At 43.5% G+C, this 17087-nt stretch overlaps 1 protein-coding gene and 1 long non-coding RNA gene across 2 annotated transcripts in view; both read left to right on the forward strand.

Annotated features, from left to right (window-relative positions):
* LOC123744226 (uncharacterized) overlaps positions 1-2422 on the forward strand; it is a 51606-nt gene extending 49184 nt beyond the window's left edge. Inside the window, exons 3-4 of the long non-coding RNA XR_006770817.1 lie at positions 1656-1760; positions 2389-2422. This is a non-coding gene — a long non-coding RNA (uncharacterized lncRNA). The remainder of the gene's footprint in view (positions 1-1655; positions 1761-2388) is intronic.
* A 1-nt stretch (position 2423) lies between these two features.
* LOC123744179 (FERM and PDZ domain-containing protein 3) overlaps positions 2424-17087 on the forward strand; it is a gene marked incomplete at its 5' end in the record, with an annotated part of 31476 nt that continues 16812 nt past the window's right edge. The window contains 4 exons of the mRNA XM_045722628.1: positions 2424-2565; positions 8338-8440; positions 8593-8638; positions 10252-10356. Of these exons, the coding sequence (XP_045578584.1) occupies positions 2424-2565; positions 8338-8440; positions 8593-8638; positions 10252-10356 (396 nt within the window). The remainder of the gene's footprint in view (positions 2566-8337; positions 8441-8592; positions 8639-10251; positions 10357-17087) is intronic.

Consider the following 17087-nt stretch of genomic DNA (forward strand, 5'->3'; position numbering starts at 1 on the left):
TTAGATTATGTCAGCAGAGTACCCAGCCAGAAATAATCAGACACCCATTTTTCAAGCTAGCATATAATGTCACAAAAAACAAAACCACAGCTAAATGCAGCACTAACCTTTGATGATCTTCATCAGATGACACTCCTAGGACATTATGTTATACAATACATGCATGTTTTGTTCAATCAAGTTCATATTTATATAAAAAAACAGCTTTTTACATTAGCATGTGACATTCAGAACTAGCATTCCCACCGAACACTTCCGGTGAATTTACTAAATTACTCACGATAAACGTTCACAAAAAACATAACAATTATTTTAAGAATTATAGATACAGAACTCCTTAATGCAATCGCGGTGTCCAACTTTAAAATAGCTTTTCGGTGAAAGCACATTTTGCAATATTCTGAGTAGATAGCCCGGCCATCATGGCTAGCTATTTTGACACCCACCAAGTTTGGTACTCACCAAACTCAGATTTACTATAAGAAAAATTGGATTACCTTTGCTGTTCTTCATCAGAATGCACTCCCAGGACTTCTACTTCAATAACAAATGTTGGTTTGGTTCCAAATAATCCATAGTTATATCCAAATAGCGGCGTTTTGTTGTGCGTTGAAGACACTATCCGAAGGGTAACGAAGGGTGATGCGCCGCGCGTTTCTTGACAAAAATGTCAAAATATTCCATTACCGTACTTCGAAGCATGTCAAACGCTGTTTAAAAATCAATTTTTATGCGATTTTTCTCGTAAAAAAGTGATAATATTCCGACCGGGAGTCGTTGTTTTCAGTCAAAGACGAAGTAAGTAAAATGGACTCTTCTCGCACGCGCACGCCAGTCTCATTGTTCTCAGATCGACCACTATCAAAATGCGCTACTGTTTTTCAGCCATGGTCTGCAAAGTCATCATTCAACGTTCTGGCGCCTTCTGAGAGCCTATGGGAGCATTAGAAAATGTCACGTTACAGCAGAGATCCCCTGTTTTGGATAGAGATGATCAAGAAGGCCAAGATATGGTCAGAGAGGGCGCTTCCTGTTCGGAATCTTCTCAGGTTTTGGCCTGCCAAATGAGTTCTGTTATACTCACAGACACCATTCAAACAGTTTTAGAAACTTTGGAGTGTTTTCTATCCAAAGCTAATAATTATATGCATATTCTAGTTTCTGGGCAGGAGTAATAATCAGATTAAATCGGGTACATTTTTTATCCGGCCGTGAAAATACTGCCCCCTATCCATAACAAGTTAACCAAAGTAAGACAAACTTTTCTCAAATGTCTGAAGAAGCCAGTCAAGAGGTAGAATCAGTCAATTTAGCTTTAGCCCAAGCTAAGTTTCTTTCATGAAATCTTTCAGACAATTAATGCGTGAACCATGGATTAGAGCTGTCTTTAACCCTTGGTTTTTTATGTGGGGCATGCTGATCTGCAACAGAGTTAAACTGAGAGGTAAAACATTTAAAGATCTGAATCAGAGATAGAAGACACACCCTCCCAATCATACATCCCTAGGTCATATAGGAAATGTTGCTCATTGAAAGTTATGACATGTCTACGTGCATACCTCTAATACAGGCAATGGAACAATAGTCACAATGTTAATCTATATTTGAACCCCTGCTCTCATCCTTGGCCTCTGACCTTTAACCCCTGTCTGTAGTTAAATGGAGGAGCGGGACAGAAGCCGCTCCCCGTCCCGCAGGACCAGTCGGGTGGAGCAGGTGGTGGGGCGATGGCTACGACGCTCCAGGGATTCCAGCAGCAGGTTAGTACTAACCAGGCCGGCCACGTAACAGGGTTAGCTTTGGCATTATGCCCGACTAGTTTGGGTTTGACTGGGTTAGCCAGGGAGCTAGTAATGGGTTTGTCTGGGTTAGATCTGGGGGTAGTAATGGTTTTGTCTAGGTTAGCCTGGGGGGCTAGTAATGGTTTTGTCTAGGTTAGCCTGGGGGCTAGTAATGGTTTTGTCTAGGTTAGCCTGGGGGCTAGTAATGGGTTTGTCTAAATGGTTTTGTTTGGGTTAGCCTGGGGGCTAGTAATGGTTTTGTCTAGGTTAGCCTGGGGGCTAGTAATGGGTTTGTCTAAATGGTTTTGTTTGGGTTAGCCTGGGGGCTAGTAATGGTTTTGTCTAGGTTAGCCTGGGGGCTAGTAATGGGTTTGTCTAAATGGTTTTGTTTGGGTTAGGCTTGGTTATTCAAGGCAATATTCGACATCATCTGTAGCAGACTATTATGATGAAGTGTTTCCTTGTTTGTTTTGATTGGCTGATACCTTGCCTTCTGTTGTCCTCCCCTTTGATTGGATGACATCTCCATTTGTATGGTTCCCTGATTCTGATTGTCTGCTACCTTGTCCTCTGATTCTGGCTAATACCTGGTCTCTACCCCAATCAGAGAGCGTATCCTGGTAGATGGGAAGGCAGCTGCGGGGGGGAGAGTCTAGCAGTCAGGACCAGAAGAACAACTACCCGGTTAGACTGACCGTCCAGATCCTACGAGACCCCCTCCTCAACACTCATGGACTCACCCTGACACCTCAGACACCCATACTGGTGCAGGACGTCACCCCAGGTAGGCTACATAACCTTTCTAGGGTAGGTGGGACAAAATCGTCCCACCTACATAACAGCCAGTGGAATGCCGTGGCGCGTTATTCAAATACCTTAGAAATGCTATTACTTCAATTTCTCAAACATATGACTATTTTACACCATTTTAAAGACAAGACTCTCGTTAATCTAACCACACTGTCCGATTTCAAAAAAGGCTTTACAACGAAAGCAAAACATTAGATTATGTCAGCAGAGTACCCAGCCAGAAATAATCAGACACCCATTTTTCAAGCTAGCATATAATGTCACATAAAACCAAACCACAGCTAAATGCAGCACTAACCTTTGATGACCTTCATCAGATGACAATCCTAGGACATTATGTTATACAATACATGCATGTTTTGTTCAATTAAGTTCATATTTATATCAAAAACAGCTTTTTACATTAGCATGTGACGTTCAGAACTAGCATACCCCCGCAAACTTCCGGTGAATTGACTAAATTACTCACGATAAACGTTCACAAAAAACATAACAATTATATTAAGAATTATAGATACAGAACTCCTTTATGCACTCGCTATGTCCGATTTTAAAATAGCTTTTCGGTGAAAGCACATTTTGCAATATTCTGAGTAGATAGCCCAGCCATTAGGGGCTAGCTATTTAGACACCCACCAAGTTTAGCCCTCACCAAAGTCAGATTTACTATAAGAAATATTTGATTACCTTTGCTGTTCTTCATCAGAATGCACTCCCAGGACTTCTACTTCAATAACAAATGTTGGTTTGGTTCAAAATAATCCATAGTTATGTTCAAATATCCTCTGTTTTGTTCGATGCGTTCAAGACACTATCCGAAGTGTAAAGAAGGGTGACGCGCCCGACGCGTTTCGTGACAAAAAAATTCTAAATATTCCATTACCGTACTTGCAAGCATGTCAACCGCTGTTTAAAATCAATTTTTATGCCATTTTTCTCATAAAAAAGCGATAATATTCAGACCGGGAAACCCTGTTTTAGTACAAAGAGAGAGAAAATAAAAACATGGGGTCGCCTCGTGCACACGCCTCAGTCTCATTGTCCTCTGATAGACCACTTACCAAAGGCGCTAATGTTTTTCAGCCAGGGGCTGCAAAGACATGATCCAGCTTTTTTCCGCCTTCTGAGAGCCTATGGGAGCCGTAGGAAGTGTCACGTTACGGCAAAGATCCAAAATTTTCAATAAAGAGAGTCAAGAAGCCCAAGGAATGGTCAGAGAGGGCACTTCCTGTACAGAATCTTCTCAGGTTTTTGCCTGCCATATGAGTTCTGTTATACTCACAGACACCATTCAAACAGTTTCAGAAACTTTAGGGTGTTTTCTATCCAAAGACAATAATTATATGCATATTTCTGGGCAGTAGTAATAACCAGATTAAATCGGGTACATTTTTTTATCCGGCCGTGCAAATACTGCCCACTACCCTCAACAGGACAAACATGACATAGAGCTATCATAACCCTGACATAGGACTACATTGTCATGAGTTTGCCCCCTAGCCATAACAGGTTAACAATCAACATCTGATGAGAAAAACAGCAAGGGAAAGAAAACAACATATGGTTTCAGAGTCACTTGAAGATTTGATTTAATAATTTGGTTGGTTGGGTGGCAGAAATCAGACCAATTAGTTATGCTGTTGAATTCACGTGGCAGTCTTTTTGACCAATCACCCTTTTGCAAAACTGAGATCCTGGCAGTCTTGCTAGTTATTACTCCATTAGGTACAGGATCCAACTACATCCTCCAGAGCATCATAGTCTGGGTGGATGAGGTACCCCTCCGCCTCCCTGATCCACCCCAGAGCCTGACTCACGCTCGGATCACCCTCAGAGCCAGACCCCCCTCCTGGTTCTCACCCTGGTTTTCACCCTGGTCCTCATCACCCTCACCATCATTATCTAAACTCCATTTGCGATGCTCCGTTCTGGGCTTGTCCAGCCTCTCTGGCTTGTTCAGACACTCTGCTCCGTCCTGAGTCCCCTCAGCCTCTTTGGTGGTGGTTCCATCCAGCTCTCTCCTCCAGGAGAGGCACAGTTGGCTCTGTAGGGCCTGGAGGGTCAGGGGGGTGATGGCAGCATCAAGGCCTAGGGTGGTGCCCCCGAGCCTGGGTAAGGTGGGGTCTGAGTGTCCCTTCTTTACCCTGGAGGAGGAGGTGGACCATTGGGCCTTAAGGAGATCATGTATCATCTCAGACCCCATGTACCTCTCCAAAAACCTGGGACACTCCTCTTCTTCCTTCTCCTTTCTCTCATCCCCCTATCCATCTCTCACTGGGGGCTGTGTTTGAGGGGCTGGTGTGCATGAGTGTGTCGAGGGAGGGATTTGATGGAGGGAGGGGGTCCACAGAGGAGGAAAGACTGAAAGATGCCAGGAGAAACTAGGAATGATGGGTAAGAGAAGAGGGAGGAACATCTGCATTCTGGTCAATGGAACGTTTGCATTCTGGTCAATGGAACGTCTGCATTCTGGTCAATGGAACGTCTGCATTCTGGTCAATGGAACATCTGCATTCTGGTCAATGGAACGTCTGCATTCTGGGCAATGGAACTTCTGCATTCTGGTCAATGGAACGTCTGCATTCTGGTCAATGGAACGTCTGCATTCTGGTCAATGGAACGTCTGCATTCTGGGCAATGGAACGTCTGCATTCTGGGCAATGGAACGTCTGCATTCTGGTCAATGGAACGTCTGCATTCTGGGCAATGGAACGTCTGCATTCTGGTCAATGGAACGTCTGCATTCTGGTCAATGGAACGTTCCATTGACTCCTTTACCACATCTATGATCAAATTGTAGAATCCGATTGTGATGTCATTGAGATTGATTTTCATTGACAGGCTGTACAGAAAAGGGTTGAGGGGTTTTGTGTTGTTCCATAGGCTCCATTAGGGTTTGTGTTGTTAAGCCCAGGTGGAGACTGAGGGTGAGTCGTTAATGGCACCCAATTCCCTATATAGTGTACTACTTTTGACCAGAGTCCTAGTAGTGCCCTATAGAGAATAGGGTGCCATTTGGGACGCAGTGAGAGGAGGGGGAATGTTGCTGAGCTAGTGGAAGTATCGCTGGTGTGTGTGTGGTGGTGGTTACAGTAATGAGAGGAACGGTTAATGGGAGATCAATAGGACAACAAAGGGTTTATCGTCATATGCAAATAGTACCTACAGTAGGGCCCTGTGTGTATGGATGTATATAGACTACCCTGACAGACCTACCTTATATAGACTACCCTTACAGACCTACTGTATATAGACTAACCTCACAGACCTACTGTATATAGACTACCCTCACAGACCTACTGTATATAGACCATCCTCACAGACCTACTGTATATAGACTACCCTCACAAACCTACTGTATATAGATTACCCTCACAGACCTACTGTATATAGACTACCCTCAGATATCTACTGTAAATAGATTACCCTTACAGACCTACTGTATATAGACTACCCTCAAATCAAATGTATTTATAAAGCCCTTCTTACATCAGCTGATGTCACAAAGTGCAGTACAGAAACCCAGCCTAAAACCCCAAACAGCAAGCAATGCAGGAGTAGTAGCACGGTGGCTAGGAAAAACTCCCTTGAAAGCCCAGAACCTAGGAAGAAACCTAGAGAGGAACCAGGCTCTGAGGGGTGGCCAGTCCTCTTCTGGCTGTGCCAGGTGGAGATTATAACAGAACATGGCCAAGATGTTCAAATGTTCATAGATGACCAGCAGGGTCAAATAATAATAATCACAGTGTTTGTCGAGGATGCAACAGGTCAGCACCTCAGGAGTAAATATCAGTTGGCTTTTCATAGCCGATCATTCAGAGTATCTCTACCGCTCCTGCTGTCTCTAGAGAGTTGAAAACTGCAGGTCTGGGACAGGTAGCACGTCCGGTGAACAGGTCAGGGTTCCATAGCCGCAGGCAGAACAGTTGAAACTGGAGCAGCAGAACGGCCAGGTGGACTGGGGACAGCAAGGAGTCATCATGCCAGGTAGTCCTGAGGCATGGTCCTAGGGCTCAGGTCCTCCAAGAGAGAGAAAGAGAGAAAGAAAGCGGGAAAGAGAGAGAAAGAGAGAGAGAGAATTAGAGAGAGCATACTTAAATTCACACAGGACACCGGATAAGACAGGAGAAAAACTCTAGATATAACAGACTGACCCTAGCCCCTCGACACATAAACTACTGCAGCATAAATACTGGAGGCTGAGACAGGAGGGGTCGGGAGACACTGTGGCCCCATCCGACGATACTCCCGGACAGGGCCAAACAGGCCTACTGTAAATAGATTACCCCCACAGACCAACTGTATGTAGACTACCCACACAGACCTACTGTATATAGACTACCCTCACAGACCTACTGTATATAGTTGCAATTGTGAACAATAGCCATATCAGACATTAGATACATCATATTGGCCAATCATATGCCCAACAGAGAAAAATATCAGTCAGATAATGGACAGTATTTGAGTTTATTAGGATCCCCATTAGCCCACTCCAATGATGACAGCTAGTCTAACTGGGGACAGCCAGTCTAACTGGGGACAGCTAGTCTAACTGGGGACAGCTAGTCTAACTGGGGACAGCTAGTCTTACTGGGGACAGCTAGTCTTACTGGGGACAGCTAGTCTTACTGGGGACAGCTAGTCTAACTGGGGACAGCTAGTCTAACTGGGGACAGCTAGTCTTACTGGGGACAGCTAGTCTTACTAGGGACAGCTAGTCTTACTGGGGACAGCTAGTCTAACTGGGGACAGCTAGTCTAACTGGAGACAGCTAGTCTTACTGGGGACAGCTAGTCTAACTGGGTACAGCTAGTCTAACTGGGTACAGCTAGTCTAACTGGGGACAGCTAGTCTTACTGGGGACAGCTAGTCTAACTGGGGACAGCTAGTCTAACTGGGGACAGCTAGTCTTACTGGGGACAGCTAGTCTAACTGGGTACAGCTAGTCTAACTGGGGACAGCTAGTCTTACTGGGGACAGCTAGTCTAACTGGGGACAGCTAGTCTAACTGGGGACAGCTAGTCTTACTGGGTTCCGACACATAATGTGAAAGAAATTACAGACAAAAGACTTTACAATTTACATACATTGAATAACATTAGCATGTAGTGTGTGTGCATCTATCAGTTACACACACGTCAGTACATACACACAACCAGTAGGTCACATGTCAGTACATACACACAACCAGTAGGTCACATTGGGGAGAGGCGTTGTGCCATGAGGTGTTGCTTTATTTGTTTTTTGAAACCACGTTTGCTGTTTATCTGCACCACATCAGATGGACACACATACTACAGATAGTAACGGCCGGGGTGTGAGTGGCCCCCCTGAGTCTGGGCTCTCTGGCACTGATCTCAGTAATACCACCATCTGTCTCTGTCTCTCTGTCCCTGTTGCTCTGCCCTCTCTCCTGTTGACTCATAAACCCTGAGAGATCGAGAGAGAGAGACAGAGAGAGTGAGAGTGAGGGTGAGAGTAGTGAGAGAGAGAGAGAGAGAGAGAGAGAGAGAGAGAGAGAGAGAGAGAGAGAGAGAGAGAGAGAGAGAGAGAGAGAGAGAGAGAGAGAGAGAGAGAGAGAGAGAGAGAGAGCAAGAGAGAGACAGAGAGACAGAGAGGTCTCTTGGTGTTTTGGAAATAAATAGATCTTTGGAAGCCTTTATCAGCAATGATCTGTTATATACCCTGTTGATCAAGATGATGAGGAAGAGGAATCTGTGTGTATGTTTGTGTGTGTGGGTAGCGGGGCCGGCTGATGGAAGGCTAGTCCCTGGCGACCAGGTCGTAAAGATCAACAATGTGGCCGTCGACGACCTGACCCCAGAGCAAGCGGCTGACCTCATCAGGTACAATAACACACACGCACAAACACACACACACACATGCATGCATACACACTCACAAACACAACAGCATTTATTCCTCATATTGACCCCCCCTCTCTCTCTCTCTCTCTCTCTCTCTCTTCCTCTCTCTCTCTTCCTCTCCCTCCCCCTAGGGAGTGTCAGTACTCTGTGATGATAACGGTCCTCAGAAACTCAGCGGTGAGTCACTATGTTTTCCATGTTGTATTCTTCCTTCAGTTAGCAGTTGCTCTCTTCACCAACAGAGAAACCACACACACCCCCAGGTGCTCCATCATGGTTCCCCACAGGCAGCAGAGTGTTGTCACAACCTTTATTATGACCTAGTAGTGTGGCCTTGACGTGTGTGTGTGTGTGTCTGCTTGCTTGCGTGTTGATGAATGGGCAACTACAGATATTTTTAACAACACACTTTATCCATCAGGAACACTGACTCTTTTCAACAACCCCCACACAGTTTTATCCATCAGGAACACTGACTCTTTTCAACAACCCCCACACAGTTGTATCCATCAGGAACACTGACTCTTTTCAACAACCCCCACACAGTTGTATCCATCAGGAACACTGACTCTTTTCAACAACCCCCACACAGTTTTACCCATTAGGAACACTGACTCTTTTCAACAACCCCCACACAGTTTTACCCATTAGGAACACTGACTCTTTTCAACAACCCCCACACAGTTGTATCCATTAGGAACACTGACTCTTTTCAACAACCCCCACACAGTTGTATCCATTAGGAACACTGACTCTTTTCAACAACCCCCACACAGTTTTACCCATTAGGAACACTGACTCTTTTCAACAACCCCCACACAGTTGTATCCATTAGGAACACTCCCTGGATGTGTTGCAGTGGTTGGCGTTATCTACAGTGGAGAAACCACTTCATAACCACAACAGCAACAATATTAGTGATTAAGTTTTCAGTTTACATGAAAGTAACATTTAGGTTTGTCTGAGATTAGTGTCTCTGAGGTTCTGTTGTTTATCAGCCTGTTGGGTTGATCAGTCAGATTAGTGTCTCTGAGGTTCTGTTGTATATCAGCCTGTTGGGTTGATCAGTCAGATTAGTGTCTCTGAGGTTCTGTTGTTTATCAGCCTGTTGGGTTGATCAGTCAGATTAGTGTCTCTGAGGTTCTGTTGTTTATCAGCCTGTTGGGTTGATCAGTCAGATTAGTGTCTCTGAGGTTCTGTTGTTTATCAGCCTGTTGGGTTGATCAGTCAGATTAGTGTCTCTGAGGTTCTGTTGTATATCAGCCTGTTGGGTTGATCAGTCAGATTAGTGTCTCTGAGGTTCTGTTGTTTATCAGCCTGTTGGGTTGATCAGTCAGATTAGTGTCTCTGAGGTTCTGTTGTATATCAGCCTGTTGGGTTGATCAGTCAGATTAGTGTCTCTGAGGTTCTGTTGTATATCCACTACCTGTTCGTTTTCAGATCTAGATTTTTTAGGGTTTACTGACACTTGATTTAGATAGGTATAGAAACAGATGGAGATACAGGAAGGAGGCAGACACAACATGAAGGAAGGAGAAGGGGTGTGAACCCAGGTAGGGAGAGGAGTATGTTATTTGTCTATGCTGGGAGCATTACAGGTAAACCACAGGCTCTGCAGTCTGTACCCTTGTGCCTTTTGGAAACTCTGTCTAATTTCTCCTACTGTGGTTTCTCAGGGACCCAAGTCCTAATTTCTCCTCCTGTGGTTTCTCAGGGACTCAAGTCCTAATTTCTCCTCCTGTGGTTTCTCAGGGACTCAAGTCCTAATTTCTCCTCCTGTGGTTTCTCAGGGACCCAAGTCTTCCTTCATCACCCCAGAGAAGAGAGCTAAACTCCGGTCCAACCCAGTCAAAGTTCGCTTTGCTGAGGAGGTTGAAGTCAACAGTCACTCTCAGGTACGTCAGACTCTTATGACACCCTATTGTCAATGCATGACGTGTTATAAGCCCTTTATGAAGCTGTTGTGTCATATCTGTCCAGGATTCATGTATAATCTACTCTATGTAGTGACTTTTAAAGCACCAGATGGACATGTCTGTAAATGCTTTATGGAGCTGACATGACTGCTGTATGTAGCTAGTCACAAGTGGTTTATCTCTCAGCCATGTAACAACCCTATATTCCTCCCTATCCTCACTGCTTGGCTTGGAAACCCAGTTCACGGTGATTTAGATGTCCTGTCCCTTTCCTGTAAATACACGTGAGGAGGAAGGTTCTCCCTGGAGGACTCCATACAGAAAGGAACGGTTGAGATAAGGGGGCGGGGGGTGGACCACAAGCTTCCGCTAGTGATCAGAGACAGATGCTGCATCTCAAGTCCCTAAATAGTGCACTACTGTTGACCAGAGCCCTATTCCCTATATAGTGCACTACTGTTGACCAGAGCCCTATTCCCAATATAGTGCACTACTGTTGACCAGAGCCCTATTCCCTATATAGTGCACTACTGTTGACCAGAGCCCTATTCCCTATATAGTGTACTACTGTTGACCAGAGCCCTATTCCCTATATAGTGCACTACTGTTGACCAGAACTTTGGCATATAGGATATAGGGTTCCATTTGGGACTCAACCTGAGACAGAGTGGTCGTATCGAGGGCTGGATGATTCCCTGATTACAGAAGAATACGCTGAGTTTACAAAACATTAGGAAAACTTGCTCTTTCCATGAGATAGACTGACCAGGTGAATCCAGGTGAAAGATATGATCCCTTGTTGATGTCACCTGTTAAATCCACTTCAATCAGTGTAGATGACGGGAGAAGACAGGTGAGAATAATTTTCAAGCCTTGAGACCATTGAAACATGGATTGTGTGTGTACCATTCAAAGGGTGAATGGGCCAGACAACAGATTTAAGTGCCTTTGAACGGGGTTTAGTAGTAGGTGCCAGGAACACCAGTTTGTGTCAAGAACTGCAACGCTGCTGGGTTTTTCACACTCAACAGTTTCTCGTGTGTATTAAGAATGGTTCATCACCCAAAGGACATCCATCCAACTTGACACAACTGTGGGAAGCATTGGAGTCAACATTGGCCAGCCTCCCTGTGGAACACTTTCAACACATCGTAGAGTCCATAACCTGATAAATTGAGGCTGTTTTGAGGGCAAAGGGAGGGTGCAACTCAATGTTAGGAAGGAGTTGTTCATGTTCTGTATACTCAGTGTAAACACACTATTAACGATTAGAGGGGAGCGGAGAGAGAAGGGTGGAGGGGGAGAGAGAGAGAGAAAGAGAGAAGGGTGGAGGGGAGAGAGAGAGAGAGAGAGAGAGAGAGAGAGAGAGAGAGAGAGAGAGAGAGAGAGGTGGAGGGAGAATGAAAGAGAGATGAGAGGGGAGGTGGAGCGAGAGAGAGAGAACAACAGGAAGAGATTGAGTGGTTGGATCAATGCCAGTCTGATTCCCTTCAGAACAGCTGTGATTACAGAAGAATAATGTATTGAAAGGGGGGAGGAAGAGGAGAGAGTGGGAGAGAGGGGGTGAGAGGAGGAACATGAAAAACACAGTATAATAGACAGAGAGACAGATGGAGAAAGACAGAGAGGCATATATATATATATATATAGAGAGAGAGAGAAAGATAACCTATATTTATGTTTATTTATTTTTAACTATTTGACTGTTTGCACATCATTACAACATTGTTTATAGACAATATGACATTTGAAATGTCTTATTCTTTTGGAATTTTGTAAGTTTAATGTTTACTGTTAATTTTTTGTTGTTAATTTCACTTTTATTTATTATCTATTTCACTTGCTTAGGCAATGTTAACATACAGTTGAAGTCGGAAGTTTACATACACTTAGGTTGGAGTCATTAAAACTGTTTTTTCAACCACTCCACAAATTTCTTGTTAACAAACTATAGTTTTGGCAAGTCGGTTAGGACATCTACCTTGTGCATGACACAAGCAATTTTTCCAACAATTGTTTACAGACAGATTATTTCACTTATAATTCACTGTATCACAATTCCACTGGGTAAGAAGTCAACATACACTAAGTTTACTGTGCCTTTAAACAGCTTGGAAAATTCCAGAAAATTATGTCATGGCTTTAGAAGCTTCTCATAGGCTAATTGACATAATTTGAGTCAATTGGAGGTGTACCTGTGGGTGTATTTCAAGGCCTACCTTGAAACTCAGTGCAAAGGACCTTGTGAAGATGCTGGAGGAAACAGGTACAAAAGCAACTATATCCACAGTAAAACGAGTCCTATATCAAAATAACCTGAAAGGCCACTCAGCGAGGAAGAAGCCAGTGCTCCAAAACAGCCATAAAAAAGCCAGACTACGGTTTGAAACTGCACATGGGGACAAAGATCATACTTCTTCGAAAAATGTCCTCTGGTCTGATGAAACAAAAATGTAACTGTTTGGCCATAACGACAATCCTTATGTTTGGAGGAAACAGGAGGAGGCTTGCAAGCCGAAGATCACCATCCCAACCTTGAAGCACAGGGGTGGCAGTATCATGTTGTGAGGGTGCTTTGCTGTAGGTGGGACTGGTGCGCTTCACAAAATAGATGGCATCATGAGGATTGAAAATTATGTGGATATATTGAAGCAACATCTCAAGACATCAGTCAGGAAGTTAAAGCTTGGTCGCAAATGGGTCTTCCAAATGGACAATGACCCCAAGTATGCTTCCAAAGTTGTGGCAAATGGCTTAAGGACATCAAAGTCAAGGTATTGGAGGGGCCATCACAAAGCCCTGACCTCAATCCTATTGAAAATTTGTGGGCAGAACTGAAAAAGCATGTGGGAGCAAGGAGGCCTACAAACCTGACTCAGTTACATCAGCTCTGTCAGGAGGAATGGGCCAAAATTCACCCAACTTGTTGTGGAAGGCTACCCGAAACGTTTGGCCCAAGTTAAACAATTTAAAGGCAATGCTACCAAATACAAATTGCGTGTATGTAAACTTTTGACCCACTGGGAATGTGATGAAAGAAATAAAAGCTGAAATAAATTATTCTCTCTGCTATTATTCTGACATTTCACATTCTTAAAGTAAAGTGTTGATCCTAACTGACCTAAAACAAGGAATTCTTACTAGGATTAAATGTCAGGAATTGTGAAAACTGAGTTTAAATGTGTTTAACTAAGGTGTATGTAAACTTTCGACTTCAACTGTACGTTTCCCATGCCAATAAATCACTTACATTGAATTGAGAGAGACAGAGACAGATAGACAGAGAGAGACAGACAGAGAGAGAGAGAGACAGTGGGATATGCGTCAACAGAAACCTTGGGAAAATCCTATGCATTATCATTATCATTATCAACAATAAGTTGGGTGAATTTCGGCCCATTCCTCCCGACAGAGCTGGTGTAACGGTGTAAGTGAGTCAGGTTTGTAGGTCTCCTTGCTCGCACATGCTTTTTCAGCTCTGCCCACAAATTTTCTATAGGATTGAGCTCAGGACTTTCTTGTCCTTAAGCCATTTTGCCACAACGTTGGGTGGAGTGGAGAGAGAGAAGGGTGAAGGGAGGGAGCGGAACGAGAGGGGTGGAGACAGAGAGAGAGTGAGAGAGAAAGGGTTGGAGGGAGAGAGAGAAAGCGAGAAAATGAAAGGGGTCATTGTCCATTTGGAAGACCCACTTCCTGACTGATGTCTTGAGATGTTGCTTCAATATATCCACATAATTTTCAATCCTCATGATGCCATCTATTTTGTGAATTGCATCAGTCCTTCCTGCAGCAAAGCACCCACACAACATGATGCTGTCACCCCCGTGATTCAAGGTTGGGATGGTGTTCTTCGGCTTGCAAGCCTCCCCCTTTTTCCTCCAAACAAAAAGATGGTCATTATGGCCAAACAGTTCTATTTTTGTTTCATCAGACCAGAAGACATTTCTCCAAGAAGTACGATCTTTGTCCCCATCTGCAGTTTCAAACCGTAGTCTGGCTTTTTTTATGGAGGTTTTGGAGCACTGGCTTCTTCCTTGCTGAGCAGCCTTTCAGATTATGTCGATATAGGACTCGTTTTACTGTGGATATAGATACTTTTGTACCTGTTTCCTCCAGCATCTTCACAAAGTCCTTTGCTGTTGTTCTGGGATTGATTTGCACTTTTCGCACCAAAGTACGTTCATCTCTAGGAGACAGAACGCGTCTCCTCCCTGAGCGGTATGACGGCTGCGTGGTCCCACGGTGTTTATCCTGTTAGGGCTAGGGGGCAGTATTGACACGGCTGGATAAAAAAACGTACCCGATTTAATCTGGTTACTACTCCTGCCCAGTAACTAGAATATGCATATAACTATTGGCTTTGGATAGAAAACACCCTAAAGTTTCTAAAACTGTTTGAATGGTGTCTGTGAGTATAACAGAACTCATATGGCAGGCAAAAACCTGAGAAGATTTCATGCAGGAAGTGGCCTGTCTGACAAGGTGTCGTTCTTCTTGTCTCTGTTTATTGAAGAGTGAGGATCTTAGCTGTCCCGTGACACTTCCTACGGCTGCCATAGGTTCTCAGAAGGCGGCAAAATGCTGAATTGTGGCTTTGCAGGCTCTGGCTGAAACAAAGTAGCGCGTTTGGGTAGTGGCTGGTTACAGTACTGTGAGACTCAGGCTCGTGCCCGCGTCGACCGAAAGCTTTGTTTTCTTTCCTCTGTTTAGCTAAATGGACATTCCCGGTCAGAATATTATCGCTTTTTTACGAGAAAAATGGCATAAAAATGGATTTTAAACAGCGGTTGACATGCTTTGAAGTACGGTAATGAAATATTTAGATTTTTTTTGTCACGAATTGCGCCATGCGCACGACCCTGATTTACCATTTCGGATAGTGTCTGGGACGCACGAACAAAACGCCGCTATTCGGATATAACGATGGATTATTTTGGACCAAACCAACATTTGTTATTGAAGTAGCAGTCCTGGGAGTGCATTCTGACGAAGACAACAAAAGGTAATCAAACTTTTGTAATAGTAAATCTGATATTGGTGAGTGCTAAACTTGCCGGGTGTCTAAATAGCTAGCCCGTGATGGCTGGGCTATGTACTTAGAATATTGCAAAATGTGCTTTCACCAAAAAGCTATTTTAAAATCGGACATATCGAGTGCATAGAGGAGTTCTGTATCTATAATTCTTAAAATAATTGTTATGCTTTTTGTGAACGTTTATCGTGAGTAATTTAGTAAATTGTTAGTGAATTCGCCGGAAGTTTGCGGGTGGTATGCTAGTTCTGAATGTCACATGCTAATGTAAAAAGCTGGTTTTTGATATAAATATGAACTTGATTGAACAAAACATGCATGTATTGTATAACATAATGTCCTAGGGTTGTCATCTGATGAAGATCATCAAAGGTTAGTCCTGCATTTAGCTGTCTTCTGGGTTTTTGTGACATTATATGCTAGCTTGAAAAATGGGTGTCTGATTATTTCTGGCTTGGTACTCTGCTGACAATCTAATGTTTTGCTTTCATTGTAAAGCCTTTTTGAAATCGGACAGTGTGGTTAGATTAACGAGAGTCTTGTCTTTAAATAGCTGTAAAATAGTCATATGTTTGAGAAATTGAAGTAATAGCATTTCAAAGGTTTTGAAAATCGCGCCACAGGATTCAACTGGCTGTTACGTAGGTGGGACGAATTCGTCCCGCCTGCCCCAGAGAGGTTAAACTTGCTTACTATTGTTGCTACACATTAACGTGGTACCTTGAGGCGTTTGGAAATTGCTCCCATGGATGAACCAGACTTGTGGAGGTCTACACATTTTTTTTTTTTAGGTCTTGGCTGATTTGTTTTGATTTTCCCATGATGTCAAGCAAAGAGGCACTGAGTTTGAAGGCCTTGGAATACATCCACAGGTAAACCTCCAATTGACTCAAATGATGTCAATTAACCTATCAGAAGCTTCTAAAGCCATGACATAATTTTCTGGAATTTTTCAGGCTGTTTAAAGGCACAGTCTACTTAGTGTTTGTAAATGTCTGACCCACTGGAATTGTGATACAGTGAATTTTAAGTTTCTCAATTGTTGGGAAAATGACTTGTGTCGTGCGCACAAAGTAGATGTCCTAACCAACTTGCCAAAACTATAGTTTGTTTAACAAGAAATTTGTGGAGTGGTTGAAAAATGAGTTTTAATGACTCCAACCTAAGTGTATGTAAATTTCCGACTTCAACTGTACATATCTCGGCCTAAACATCAGCACCACAGGTAACTTCTTCAAAGCTGTGAACGATCTGAGAGACAAGGCAAGAAGTGCCTACTATGCCATCAACAGGAACATAAAATTCAACATACCAAGGATCTTGCTAAAAATACTTGAATCAGTTATAGAACCCTTTGTCCTTTATGGTTGTGAGCTCTGGGGTCCGCTCACCAAACAAGAATTCACAAAATGGGACAAACACCATATTGACACTCTGCATGCAGAATTCTGCTAAAATGTACAACGTAAAACACCAAATGATGCATGTCTTTATTCTTCTGGAACTTTTGTAAGTGTAATGTTTACGGTTCATTTTTTGTTGTTTATTATTTATTGCACTTGCTTTGGCTATGTAAACATATGTTTGCCATGCCAATAAAGCCCTTAATGTGAAATAGAAATTGAGAGACAGAGAGAGAGGCAGACATCCACTCTAAAACGTAAAGGTTCCTGGAGCG

The sequence above is a fragment of the Salmo salar genome, chromosome ssa08 (assembly GCF_905237065.1).
Source record: "Salmo salar chromosome ssa08, Ssal_v3.1, whole genome shotgun sequence".
Classification (NCBI taxonomy): Eukaryota; Metazoa; Chordata; class Actinopteri; order Salmoniformes; family Salmonidae; genus Salmo; species Salmo salar.